The sequence below is a fragment of the Chelon labrosus genome, assembly GCF_963514085.1.
Source record: "Chelon labrosus genome assembly, chromosome: 23".
In the NCBI taxonomy this organism is placed as follows: domain Eukaryota; kingdom Metazoa; phylum Chordata; class Actinopteri; order Mugiliformes; family Mugilidae; genus Chelon; species Chelon labrosus.
This window is the reverse complement of record NC_140356.1, coordinates 9596010-9611023: the sequence shown is the minus strand read 5'-3', so window position 1 is coordinate 9611023 and position 15014 is coordinate 9596010. Positions and strand designations below refer to the sequence as shown.

General features: G+C 43.3%; 1 protein-coding gene across 1 annotated transcript; it reads right to left on the bottom strand.

The window, feature by feature from the left end:
* Positions 1-5448: 5448 nt before the first annotated feature.
* Positions 5449-12983, bottom strand: ifrd1 (interferon-related developmental regulator 1). The gene is made up of 12 exons (XM_084573478.1): positions 12787-12983; positions 11000-11104; positions 10777-10858; positions 9623-9747; positions 8209-8366; positions 8043-8093; positions 7622-7800; positions 7384-7492; positions 7054-7188; positions 6720-6848; positions 6303-6398; positions 5449-6188 (listed from the first exon to the last, which is right to left on the bottom strand). Exons 1-12 carry the CDS (start codon positions 12815-12817, stop codon positions 6102-6104), a joined length of 1287 nt encoding a protein of 428 aa, XP_084429604.1. The 5' UTR covers positions 12818-12983; the 3' UTR covers positions 5449-6101.
* Positions 12984-15014: the final 2031 nt, after the last annotated feature.

The following is a 15014-nucleotide window of genomic DNA, read 5'->3' as shown; positions in this document are numbered from 1 at the left end:
TAGATTTATTACTTTTAGCCCAGGCTGCAGCTCTGTCTGATTAATCGCTTACTTTCCATCTGGCAGCGCTCAAACCGCAATGTCACATGAGCTGAAAAAACTGCTGCTGATCGCTGGGACACCGGATACCGTTTTCTGTTTGCGTGTGAAATGATAAAAAAAGTAGCCTCTCATCGGTGGCTAGAGCCTTGTGCATCTGGTAAATCAGCAGTAATATGTTCGAAGAGTCAGCGTGACTCTGTAGAGCAACCTGAGTCACTATGTATTAAGGCGGTCTAACCACTGATAGTAAGAAACAAGCCAAATATACTGTACACTCAGCTGTGTGACCAATGACTCAATACGCTTCACTTTGAAAAACGGCTTATATCTTTCTTCTGGGAGTCTGCCCAGGACCATTAACATCTCTCTCTCTCTCTCTATTTACACTTCCCTCACTTCACTTTTTGTGCAGACGTGTAAATAAGCACTGAACAAACCAGTCAGTGACTAATCCAGTAACGCGCACAGTATCTTACAAACAAATCCTGTCCCTGACACGCGGCGACGCTGCAATACCCACAAAGGCGAATAAAACACACGCTTTCTGCTGAGTACGTGCGTCGTCTCTCCACCTCTCACAGCTACCTAATTATCCTTCAGCTGATGTGGTGCAGGGTGATGCTGTCCCTGGAGACCAACCAGAAAAGCAAGTTTTCCTCAAGATTTACAGTGTGGGGGACAAAATAACAGACTTTCCACTGTCTAAATTTAAAGTGCAAATCATTTTGAGCAATCTCCAGTGCGGCGCAATCAAAACATGGCGCGCCGACGCCCCGCGAGGTGACGGAGAGCCACACAAATCACCCTCTTGATATGTATGCGGCATAACTGCAGTCATCAGAGGCAGCAGCCATTTTATTAGTCACAACAACGGGCCCTTCCACCCGTTCAGTGACAAAGCGCTGCTAATCTATCTATCTATTTTTCATTGTGTTGGCTGCTGTATAAGCAAAGGGAAAGAAGATGTATGAAAAACGAAGAGGAGGAAGAGGAGGCTGATCTATAGTAGGTGACACACTAACAGCTGCTCGGATGCCGGAAGCGCACAAGTGGAATAAATACATTAACCCGGTTAACTATTGAGTAGCATCCATCTGGAGGGTGTGTAAACAGGTCTGTGTGCGGCTGCCACATACGCTCAGCGGTCTGGCTCGAGGCCTTTCACCCCGCCGATGCGTTGCACGACGAATGAAAACCCAACCTAACCAGCCGTGGCAACAACTGCTTCAGACTGTATGCACCGGAACCGATTAAACGCACGTCGCAGCGCGCTAACTCGCGTGAGATGACGTTAAATGCCATTTGAATCACTTCACTCGAAAGGTTAACTGGCTGGAAAGGGATGCACGTTTCCCCGCCAACCGTATGAACTGGTCAGCTTCTTCCCACCTTTGAGTTTCCCTCCTCCACCCACCACTATTCTGTTTTGTTCACCTTCACCAGTTTAACTTGCGCGCAGCAAAACAGCACGGAAAGAGCTGCTCAGCCAATAAGAAAGCCGAACAGTCTGCAGCGGGGCGCCATGCCACCTCACAAATGAAGCTAATTATTGATTAAACTGAAGATACCTTATCAACCCTCTTGCTCATTTGATCCCCGTTTATCCCTCCTAATTGCACAGTGGTGTTTTTTTTTCTCTCTCCTTTGTATACAGCCTGATGAATAATAACAAAGGCCCATTAACTTTCCCCGCATTCTTTTCTACCTGCCCGACTGTAGCTGCTGAGATAGGGCCGATCCAATCAAATGATAATGTTTATCTGCAGAGGAGCAGTATGTGCTGCGAGAAATCCAAAAAAAAATAAATAAATAAAAAAACACTGACACTAAAAAGGTTTTTGACAAGAAGTGTTCTTAAGCAAACACAGAACAATCACATTTAAAGCTGCGACGATCAATAGTTTTATACCAAGAATGGATTGCATGACTGCGTGCATGTGAGAGGAGCTGCTGGTGCAGAATAATCAGAGTGAATGTTGGACTCCACCAGGTGGCCGGATAAACAATTCCAAATGAATGCTAATGCTGCTCAGTGGCTGCTAGATGTGCATAAAGGCAAGCTTGCTTTTGTCAGTGTTGTTTTCAGTATGTTTCTGCTGCCCCCAAGTGGTAGACCACCTGATTTCATTTGACACATTAGAAGTCTGTCTCCAGTACTGTACAGTCTTCAGTATTCGTGGAAAACGCTGAGACTAAAGGTTTGAGGCTACAAAGACGGACAACTCCCTCTGTGACACATGTTTACGCAACTGAGGTTTTGAAGCTAGGTGTGTCTGTGACTGCGTCCACCATCTTGGCAGTGCCCGACTCCGCCTGACTCTCGGCTAATCCAAAAATGGGAAGAAGAGTTGGAGCGTGCATTGGGTTGAGGCATGTGATGCCTAGGCAGGTTAGCTAGCAACCTGTGAGGGTGATGAGTATGCTTAACAGGAAGAGGCTTCAATGAAATTCAGCAAGTTGTAGCCCAACAGAATGACAGCAGCCTTTGGAAGCATTAGGTTTCCCAAAAAAAATGACCACAAACAGCAGAACTCAGAGCTGCAGATGTTAATGATCTCAGGTTCCCAAGTCTACACATAAAAAGGAAGAAGAAACAGAAAGGCTTAACACATGATCTTAAATAGTTTTGGACTAAACCATCTTTAAAGGTACAAAGGTAGAAATGAAAACAACCAAACCAAGAACTACAAATGTAAACAATGAGGTTTTTAAATGAAATCCTTTAAATACATTAACTTCAAATAAGTATTTTAATCTTAAATTAATGATACAAGGCTTAACAAAATGAAATACAAGATAAAGCAATCCCCTTCTCTCCCCCTCTAAATACTAGATGGTGCAGTCTAGATTGGAAGCACCTGGTGCCTATGTGGCGTTCAAGGTCACACTTCTTGAACAACAGCTCTGACGGGAAAACTCCAAAAGAAAGATCAAAATCAAAACAAACACAAATGAAACAAACCCTGGAGGAAAATATATTAACTTAAGTGAATGTATTAACTAAACAGGATCCATTTAGTTAACACAAATATTCTAAATAAAATGTATTACTCAAATATAGCAAGAAAGAGCTGACCTGACAGGTGAGGGAATGAGTGCAGCTCCCTCACAAGCAACAATAGGCGGAAACCTCTTTGTTACCTCGTTGAACTAATGTCAACTTTGAGACAACCACCAATGCTGCAGTTGATTTGACATACACCGATCGGCCACAACATTAAAACCACCGACGGGAGAAGTAAATAACATTGACCATCTTGTGACAATACAATGTTCTGCTGGGAAACCTGTATACCTGGCATTTATGTTGATGTTAGACATCTTAGACATGGAGCACCCACCTAGACTAGACCAGGCTTCAGCAGCCATCCCCAGCAGGATGCAGCCTGACACAGGAACACACACAGCAACGGTTTAGGAACAACTCAGAAAACATGAAGAACAGCACAAGGTGTTGACCTGGCCTCCAAATTCACTAGATCCCAAACTGATCAAGTATCTGTGGGACGATCCACAGAGGCCCCTCCCCTCAACCCATAAGACCCAAAGGCCTCCACTAACAACATTTTGTTGCCAGACACCACAGGACACCCTCAGAAGACCCATGTCCATTCTCTGATGAGTCACAACTGTTCTGAAGGCACAAGGGAGACCTACATAATATTAGGTCATAATGTTATGCCTGATCAGTGTATGATGCAAGCACAAAGTTCTCCAAACATTTAACACAAGGAGACATTGTCCACAACTTTGGTTCTTACCAGCAAAATCACTATTATGATTCTTGATTATGGGTCTGGAGTGTCGGGTGAGCCTGGAGGGATCAGTGGAAAGGGCACTGGTGGCGTTTTCTCTTTAAATAAAGAGCGGTGACTGCAAGAAGAGCTAAATTCATCTGTCCAAACAAAGTTTATATAGGCAACCTGAGCCCAGAAAATTCACTAGAAACCAACTGTTTCTACTACAAAACGATGGGCATATCACTTTTTATGTGGACGTGGTTGAGGCCTTGTTATAATTTGAACAGACAGATTTTATAATTCACCCCTAGCACAGTTGTCATGCATTGGGAAATTAGCTACTGAGACCGAATAGCTCTCAGGCCAAAACATTTCAAATGTTAAAAAAAAAAAAAAAAAAAGTTCCATAAGCACTGACTAACATATTTAAGAGTTGAAGGACTCAATAGGGAATAAAAAATGTTTTCCATTTAGGATTTTCCTCTTAAACCAGCTGGGTTCCTCGCTGTGTTCGCCTCTGCCTCCACGGATAGACGGACAGCTTTATTTTTCAAGTTTGAAGCAAAGCCACCGGTGTCAGGGAGCTGCAGACAAGTCGCCCGCAACGTCCTGCTTTATTGCAAGAGACAGTGGTCTCCTGCTCTGAAAGAAATGGGATGTGACAGGGCTGAGGGTTTTATAGCATGCCATTTGGCTCAGTCTCCTGAAGCTCAGACACATTTTCTCTCTTGCATGGATGAAGAGGGAGGGCCGGGGAGGTGATGTGGCTTACGGTGCAACAAGAAGTTTACCATAGCAAGAAAACTGTATTCAAAAGGTGAAAGAAACCAAGAATCACTAAGTTTTATCTTGTCACTGAACCTTTAAACGCAAGCAATGTCATTTCCTTTCTAACAGCAACAATTGATGTGGTACAATCTTGCCTCAATTGCCTTCCAGCGCCCATTTCTTAGCTCAAGACTGTGGATACTTCTGATAAATCGGAATAATAAGAAACCACGTGACCTTTGGTGACAGTAACAGCCCCAACCACACAACCCCAAGTTGTATAGTCCACAACTTCACTTCTGCTGCAAATACCTTATCAGATCTATAGTCTCTTAAGAAAACATCGTTTTCAACAAGCCAGTAAGTCATTTATATCAGCTCCTCGTGCCTGCTTTCTCACGAAGGCGACGTCGTTTCACTCAAGGCTGCTGAAAAGGATGAAACGGCTGCACGGGGCAACAGGTCAATGTTATTGACTGGACTATTTGGAGCTTGGTGACGTTTTCTGTTATCATGCGACAGTAGCTGCCGCTGGGGACCGTCCACACCGCTCTATAAAAGAGACGAGTTGGACACGTGGGAGTAAATGCGCTGGACACGACGTATGTCAGATCAACCCATTACGTCCGGCTGTAGAAAGAGAGGAGGGAGGAGGCGCTCAGTCACCCTCGGTCACCTTGGCGGCAGAAATTATTCACTTTGATATGTGGAAGGCGCCGTGAATGAAATCAGTATTGCTGACTCACAATCATCTCTGCAAAACTGACTCAGTGGCAGGGTGTTAAAATCTTCCATCAGCTGAATAATACAATAATAAAATAATAATAAAATCTTTAACTAATCTTTGTTAAATCACTCTCTAACATTAAAAATAGTAATAAAAGACAAAATCAAGTGATTACAGCTTTTTCAGTGTTTATTTCACCACCCTTGCCCTTTAGAGTACATCCCCAATACTAAACACAATATTCACCGAGGTCATACATAAATAATCTGCTAATGGTTAACTAGTTAGTGCAACTTAACACAAATTAATCCAAGGGTTAAGTCGGTCACAAAATGTCTTGATAGTAACTGAAACAGAACTACACACACGTATGTGGGATAAATTAGGATCATCTATCAAAATGCTGGCAGAATGTTGTAACTTATCACAATGATCCAAGAAAAGGCCACGTAATAAACACGAGGAGAAAACAAATATACACTCTATGTACAACACCACCGTTTTGTTTTTTTTCGCTGTGGATTTACAGTATTAAAGTGATACTACGCCCGAGATCTATCATTTCATTATCAAACGCTCGCCCTCCTGCAGACTTGCTAGTAAAAATTATTCTTTGTTCATTACGAAGCAAAGCAGCTGGGATAAAACCTCAAGTCTGACAGGAAGCGAGTGTCTGATACGCATAGATTTCGAGAGGGGAGGACGATCACGTGAACACACACACGCGTGATAATAATTCATCAAAAAAAAAAAAAAAAAAAGCAAAAAAATAGCAGGACAGCTTGATAAATAATCTATTACAGTTGACAACAGAAACAAAAAGATTAAAATTCTCCCACATCTATCCTCTTGTCTCTGAACTTGCTCCTGGCCTTGGTCCGAGCCTTGAATGCGGCCGAGTTGTGGAGATGCTGCAAGAGAAGTAAGTAATGTGAGACGGGGAAGCATTTCAGCTATTTATTAAATGAAAAGTGTGATAAAAAGGTGATAAAAGAGCTCGATTGACCCGTATCGTGAACACCTACCCTTTCAAAGCGAGAGATTTTCATGGCCTTCATTGTGGCGGAATCAACCAGCATAGGTGGTCCCAGTTCAAACACGTCTCTGATGAATTCATTGGCCTGGTCGGAGGGAAGTTAAATATCAATGAGAACAACGGACACGCAGGACACAATGTCAACATAAGCTGTTGATATCGATGGTTTACAAAGCAATGTGGCTGGAAATGAGTTCATTTGTCTCGTTGTTAATTGTGAAATATTGCAGTTTTCTACAGACCAGACTGCAGACTCTCCAACTAGCTGCTTCTAACAGCCTTTTCACACAATATGCAACATTATCCATAACAAAGTAGCACCTTTTATAAGTCGTAGTGCAGAAGAAAAGCTGATTTTGAGCTGATTTTAATATAAATCAACATTAACGTTCTATTAAAGACATACCTGTAGGTGGTAGTTCATCCCAGAGCCCACAAACTCTCTGAAGGCGTCGTACGTCCTCTTTCTGACCCAGCTGTCAATGGTCATGCGCTCCGTCCCAAAGCGAATGGTCTCAGATTGGAAGTCGCCCTCCTGGAAGAATACACAGGGATGTGAGGAGAGAAATGACCAGAAGCTGCGATTCACAACCTGGATCCTTCTCATCCAGGAGAGTGTTATTTTATTTTCCCCTCAGCTGAACACGCTAAGCCCGCCACTCCCGACTCCCCTTCAATAAAAGCAGGAAAACCTTCAAAATGCAAATTGACATCCGGCTGCGCCGTCGACCGGCACTCACCTCGACAGCCTTGAGCACGTCCCTGAACACCGAGCGCTGCTTCCTCTTGTCCGTCTTGGCTCTGTGCTTGTTGCAGTCCGTGGCCAGCGCGTTCAGTTTGTCGCACAGTTCCTCCCAGCCATCAAACTCAAACTCCTGAAGAGACAGAGAGAAGGAATTGCTGCATTAATGAGCAATTTCAAAGTCGGAAAAATGGATGCAACACTTGGACAGACCAAAAAGATGCATATAAAGAATAGGCTAGCATAAAAAGAATTAGCTTTTACATCCAACGTCAAGTATTTTGTCTGCATTTTACTATGACTAACAAAAGAATAGAGGTGAACTTACGGCGTCCATGTCCCTGGCCACCTCAAAAAGCAAAGCAATAGTCTCTCCTGCAGCAATTCTCATGTTGACGTCGTCACTCTCAAGCAGCCTGTGCAGTTTAGGTAGGTGTCTGCACAACAAAACACATCCATTCATTTGTTTATGTGCTAGTTGTAAAAAAAAGGGTCAGTGAAGTAACCATAACAACAGAACTTTTCCCTGTGAAAAACGGCTAAAGTGCCGACTGCCAGGATCTTACTTGTGCAGGATGTCTTTGAGCTGGTTGGCACTGCAGATGGTCAGCAGCAGAGCCCAGGACAGCAGGGCGTTGGTGTGGAGCTGGCTCATCTGTGGACTGACCGAAGGACACGTGCCATCCGCCCTCGCGTAGGACCGGGTGAACAAGTTCTCGAAGCACTCCATGGTGGCTTGCACGTCCTGGAGGAGGAAGCAGCGGGATCATATGATGTTTTTAGCGTCTAAAATTTCAAACTATCCAAACAAGCAACAACAACAACGTGTTCCGAGTCCTTTAATGTCATGCATGTGGAAGCTACATATGGCACGATGTCAGATCTGATAATGAGCAGAAATATGTCTGGCAAAAAGGATGACGTCAGAGCAGCTTGCCCTCAAGTCCAGACACGTTAAACACGGATAAGAACCCAAAAGAGACTTACCAAGATGTCATCTTCTGCAACTAATGTGCAGAGACCCAGGCTTGTCGCCACCTATTAGAGAAGAAAAGGCATTTTTTTTTAGTTGACGTCTTGTTTAAAAATCCAAACAGACCTCAGAGTAGCACTCTTCCACAGAATCTGCAGCAAACGAAAAGCAGGTACTCACAGCCTGTCTGGCTTGTATGTTTGCCGATCCATCAGCCAGGATGTTTTTGAAGATGGGTTTCAGGCTCTTGAAGACCTCCTCGCTCTCAATTCCCGAGCCCAGCTGGATGCAGAGCAAGCAGGCTAAAGAAGCTGCTGCTCGCTGCTCATCACCTTTGCCTGATAAGGAGAATGGGTATTAACTAGGGCTGAACGATTTTGGAAAATAATCTAATTGCGATTTTTCATGCCAATATTGCGATTGCGATGCGATTTTAAAGGTCTTTGTCTTCTGTATTATTAAGCAAAGACGAGCAATACATCATATAGTATGGCCAACACTGTATTAGATTAAAAAGAAACGGTTCTTTCCTGGAAGCCAGACCTGTTATGATGACACGAGGTGATGCAAGAATTGATGACTGACATTTTTATTTGACTAATTCAATCACAATAGTATTTTGAACATACACAATAGTATACTGTCACGTGACCAGAGTGCAGCCTCTGTGATTAGACAATCTCGTTTGCTCACACGTTTTACACGCGCATGTCACGCGCATGTCACGTTGTAGCGGGTTTGACTCGTTTTAATGTTGGGGTGCCAGTCAGAGTCAAGTCTGACAACGTAAAATAAAACAGAACAAAAAAATAATTAGTCAACCCACACAAAATAATAACCACAATTATGATCATCAGTGCCAAAACAAACAAACAAAAAAGGGTGCGCCTTAGTCCGTCTCTCAATTTCAGTTCAGTCCGGTTGGAAAAGTCTGTTTCAGTGTTCCGCAAAATCACAGTTCAGTCCAGTACCTGCGCCCCCACAAAACAACAACTCAAAACTCCGCTCCGGGTTTTACCGCGGGCTCCAACACAAAATAAGGAAATAACTCAAAATAACAAGCGCCTCTCGTCGCGGTGCAGCAAACGGCACATACAAAACAAAAATGCACACGAGTACTCACGGTACCGAAGTTTTTTAACGTAGTCAGTCAGTCAGTCAGAGTCGGACTTGCTCCACTGGAACGGTATCGGCGGGGGCTCACCGGTGACTTGCACTCATCATAAATGTCCTTCCTGGAGGACGGATTCAAACTACGCGGGAATCGGTGGATTATCTCCATTGGAGTAGGAGATGAATGTGGGTGGATGACGGAGGAAGCCATGAATGGAGGTGTGTTTTGTGATTATGACTTTGCGGGCGCTACAACGTGAGCAGGGTATAATCGCAGCCGTAATCGCAGCCTTTGCGGTTAGAAAATTGCACTTGATCATATCGCGATATTATCGCAAATGCAATATATCGTTCAGCCCTAGTATTAACTTTAACTAGAAACGCATGCGCAGCTTAAAGTATTGAATAAAAAGTATTTCATCACTCCTTTCATACGCCTGCCATTTGCTGACAACTGTGCCATCAGAGACCAGACGTTTACCTTTCTTGAGACAGCGCTCGATGCTGTCTGTGATGGTCATCCTTCTCTCCGAGATGAACTCATACAGGATCCGTGTGGCCATGGCCGTCTTAAGCCCATCCAGCGCCCCCTGTCTGGTCTTAGCACTGAGGAAACAAGTGCACAAAAAATAAATAAAAATGTAATTCTCCTCCAGTAACGACTGAGCTGTGATCCATCATGGTTCAAATATTTAATATCTAAATGAAACAGGGAGTGAAGCAGCTCTTCTGGTGCATCCCTACTTTCATATCATGACATTCAGCAGACCAATAGTGACCGGCCCCCTTTTTTTGGGAGATGTCTATTTTTAGCATGACCGCGCTACAAACCTCAATGGCTACATTAGCGCGGCCGCTAGTATTCCACTTACAATCAGAATAACAGCCCACAAAGCACCTCACTCAGGACAGAGCGGCCTATTTGGAAGGGATTTATTTTTTTAAACTGCACAGAGAGGCGCGCTAGAAACAGTCCGAACCAGTTGTATACATCTCTGCACATGTTTGCCACATGAAGGGTAAACATCCAGTGACGTGATGAGTTTCTGTGAGGGACAGAAACAAGGCACTGCCAAAACATCATCTTCTTTTGAATGGTTTCTGTTTTATCAAAATCTTCCATCATATTTCTGGCAGATTCAGCGCTCCACAGCGGGCAGAATCCATTTGCACACGCCAAAAAAAGCTCTATTCTGATGGATGTTTTGTCGTATATAAACACAGTCTGTTTTTATTTTGTGTCCGTGTAAACAGTTATGTCGCAATCTCTCATCAAAATTATCCGGAGAGCTCTAGAAATGCAATGTAAAGTGCCTTCTCCAGGCCATATGATCAATTTAATCATCTTTTACCAACATAAAAACCGGCTTTGTTTTCCCTTGGAATATTATCCTGAAACATTGGTGGCATACGTCTACTTTTGTCAGCTGCTCATAGTAACTGTGTAATAAATCTATTTTAGTGGTATGAAGGATTAAAATCAAATAACTACACATCCACAATCTTTTTGTTCAGGCAAGATTCTTGGCAGGATGAAGTCACTTTGTTCCTTGTTTGCTCAGACACGTTACAGTCCGCGAGCCAAGCCGCGATAACATGTGTATATTGACTGTTGAAATCAGACTGGAATTTCACCTCTTGTCCACTGTGCTGTCTATGAACCCCTTCAGCTTGTACTGGAAATCCTCCTGGGCTGCGTCCTCGCTGGCCTCTCCACCTAAAAAAACATAACAACATGTGGTAAACAAACACTCCTCGCGAGTAAAGATATGAGCTACTGGACAAAAACGCAGGCAGAGGTTGCGTGCGTGAGTCAAAAACAAAGACCAAAGAACACAGAGTACAGACACAAGCCTACCTTCATCTGCTACACTGGTGGTGTCACTGAAGCTGCTGCAATGACTGAGGGTCTCAATGGAGGCGTCCTCATCACTGAAGGGTTGCACAGCTCCATGCTGGCCGCCTGAAAATTAAAACAGAGCAACGTAAGCACAGAAAACATAATCTCAACCTAATCAAATTCATTCCTACAGTGCAGCAGGTCTGCGTGAGCCCATTATGTAAGCCAAGCTCCACACAGGTACTGTGGCAAACGCTGCAGTTATCTAATCAGTCGTATGTCCTCAGCTTGCCTTATCCTGCCGGTACGTTCATTATCTCGCAGGAAAATGTACCTCGGGGGGTCAAGGGCGAGTTGCACCAGTGTTGCCCGTGTAAACGCAGTATGGTGTGCCAAGCAGCAAGGGCATGGATCATTAAGAGCGTGCTGCCATGACATGACAGAAAAATATGACAACCTGCCAGAGCAGTCACTGCCTAAACTGTAAAGCTAGTGTTCAGAATAGACAGTTTTGGTGTGGTCCAAAAATACACGTGGCAGCAATCACGTGTCTTTAGAGGGAAGAAGGAAGCCGGCTGTCTTAGGCCAAAGTCCACACCAATTTAATAATTACCCAACCATGTAAGGAAGTTTTTGTTGTTCACGCAGGGTGTCAACATGGACTCCACAACACTTAGTAATACGTGAACAGCTGCTTAGTGGAGAAAAAAAAGGTGCTGAAATCTTGACTCTGTTCTTTTATCTAAACTAAAAAAAAAGAGTTCTGATTGTATTAGTTGTGAAAAACCACAATTAAACTATATGATCTAAAGTAAACAAACTGTAACCAGACCCAGACTCAACAGGCTTTTGTGCCTTGACCTGAATTCACCTCAGTCTGGGAGACATGAAAGAACACGTTGTCACAAACAGATGTGAAAGGAATGACTCAATAACTGATAAATTGCTTTGGGTAACTCTTAACTGTTGATTTAAAGATAAAAAAAAACAATTTAAAAAAAAAACTCTATCTGTGCGTCCATGTGTTGACGTGGACGTGGACTCCCCCCTTCCACCCCCCCACAGACAGCTGATTTCTGAGAATAACACCGGGCGCCGCCTCTTCTCAAAACCCTTTCCCTGGAGTTCAAAATGTCCGCCTTTTGATGCTAAATAAACCCTCCACAATAACAAACACGCACAGAATAAACATACTCTATAGCTTGTATACTAGTTTAATGTCGCCTGGTGTTAATAAGAACGATTAGCATTAGCTACATACTCGGATAAAGGTGAATTTAAGTCGGCTTAGAGACAGGACGACCTCCCTTTACCGACTTCCACATTGCTTTTGTTAAGTATTCCGACAAAAATGCCATTTATATAACCCTCTTTACGATAATTGCGATAAGAGCTCTTATATTCATTTAAATAATGTTTACCTAGCAACCACATGTGTGCTTTCGCCCTAGTAGGGAGTGGATATAAAGCTAGCTAACGTTAGCTTGCAGACTATGACAATAATTAAGATCATTTGAGAAGTATAAAATTGTTTCCAACAGCTAAATAAAATTTTTTAATGTTAAAACGTCGGCACATTGTCGTATTATGGCACGCTTTATCGGTAACAGAGATGCTTTGTGTGAAAATAGCTAGTCTAGCTTTGTGTTTTGACGTGTCCCGGCCTCTGACGCCTTGTAGTTCGAAATGTAAACACGTTGAACTCCACTCAATGGACTGGCAACTCATAGAGAACTACAACTACCGCGAGCAAAGATACGTCACATCAGCTAGGCCGGGAGCAATGCGCCCGCCCGTTTACTCACCCCTGCTATTCTTCTTTTTAGTCCTCGGCATTTTCGTGCAGATACGTGTTAAATTTGATCCAAAATCAGCCAATACACGACCAGCTTTTATTGTATTGTCTCGTAAAAGGAAAGTATTCCCGTGGCACACTGGATAAAAAGAAATCGGAAGCGATCTTGGAGATAAACTGTTGGCCGAGACGATACATTTTCCCTCATCAAACCAGGGCTGCGCGGAAAACAGAGCGGCTCGGTATTTATACCGGCAGACATGTCACGAGGAGGTTTCCCGGCATCGCTGACCAATCCTGGAATAGGAACAGGCGTCGCGTGTGTTTCGCGCGTGACGCAGTGAAGAGCCGCCTGGGAACTCTGCGTATTTGGTTATTTTGGTTAAATGTCAATCATTGATAGGTTTAAACTTAGTTGATTCCATTTATGTTACATAACGCCTCTGTAAAAGACTAGCGTGTAAATTACATCTCATTCTTAATAAAAGCAATTAAACAAAATAATATTAAACACTTGTTTACACCACAGACTGTATTCTTTGTATGTATTAAGAAAAACAAAAAGAATAAGAAAACCTTTATTTGTCCCACAATGGGGAAATTGCAGTTTGCAACAGCATGCAGAAATGACAGAGATAGAACAGATAATAGACATATTGCACAGACTGGTGTTATTACACCATAAGGTGTAATAATATTACACATATTAGGAGTGGTCGTTGTGGAGCCTAACAGCAGCAGGAAGGAAAGACCCTCTTCATCTTTCCTTCACACATGGAAGGTGAAGCAGTCTGTCACTGAAGCTGCTCCTCAGTCCCATCAGATCACCATGGAGTGGGGCGGGACCCATCGTCCAGCATGGAGGACAGTTCAGCCAGGACTCTCCCGTCACCCACCTCCCCCACCGAGTCCAAGGGGCAGCCCAGGACAGAGCTGGACTTCCTGATGATCTTATCCAACTTATTCCTTTCCCTCTCTGCTGTACCACTCCGCACAGGATGGCTGACGCCACCACAGAGCCTGCAGACTGCGGCCAGTTCGAACGTCTTATATGGCAGAGACCTCATGTTGCCCATGTATAGTTTACACAAACTGGATAAGCACTTATGTAACTTTTTGTTTCATATATGTACTTGTGGGGAATTGTATCACTTTTCAAACCTGGTCTTCACAGGTGAGGATAATTGTCTGCTGTGGGGGATTTTTGGTATCTATTGTACAACATATATAATGAATATATGCTGACATATGCCACTGTGATGCAGTAGCAACTGCATCTTGTCATAGGACTGAGTGGAGTGCTGCAATACCTACTATGATAATTTTCCACTATATAAGTATGGGATGCAGTTGGTACTATGATCATAGAGCTCTGTGATGCAGTTGATACTGTGATAGAGTTCTATGATGCAGTTGATTCTGTTATCGTATAGCTCTATGATGCAGTTGTTACTGTGATAGAGTTCTATGATGCAGTTGATACTGTGATTGTAGAGCTCTATAGTTTTATGCAGTAACTCTTTTACTCGACTTGACTCTCTTTGCCTTTGAATTTTTCAGCAGCAGTGCCACGGTATTTACATACACTGTTCGACAGTTTAAAGGAATTTGTAGGGCCAAATCCCTCCTCATATCTTAACAGTAATTAAATCCCTTAGCACTTGACACAACCTTTGCTTTTTGTTTTATTTGTTTTTTTGTACTTCAGGCACTTTTTAAACTGTTTTACAATCAATTAGAAACCCACGGCCCCGTCTGCACCGCTGCACTCTGCGCCGATCGGTAGCTTCAAAAACATTTGTAATATACAGCACACTTTACAATTCCACAATGTGTGTGTGTGTGTGTGTGTGTCACTGTTTGTACGCTGGTGCTCGTGTGTAGTTGATACTGTAACAGAGTTCTATGATGCAGTTGATACTGTGATCATAGAGCTCTATGATGTAGATAATACTGTAATGGAGTTCTAAGATGTAGTTGTTACTGTGATCACAGAACTCTGTGATTCAGTTGGAACTCAAATCATAGAGCTCTGTGATGCAGTTGCAAATCTAATCATAGAGCACTGTGATGCAGTTGATACTGTGATTATAGAGCTCTGTGACGCAGTTGGAACTCAAATCATAGAGCTCTGTGATGCACTTGCAACTCTATTCATAGAGCTCTGTGATGCAGTTGATACTGGGATTATAGAGCTCTGTGATGCAGTTGGAACTCTAATCATAGAGCTCTGTGATG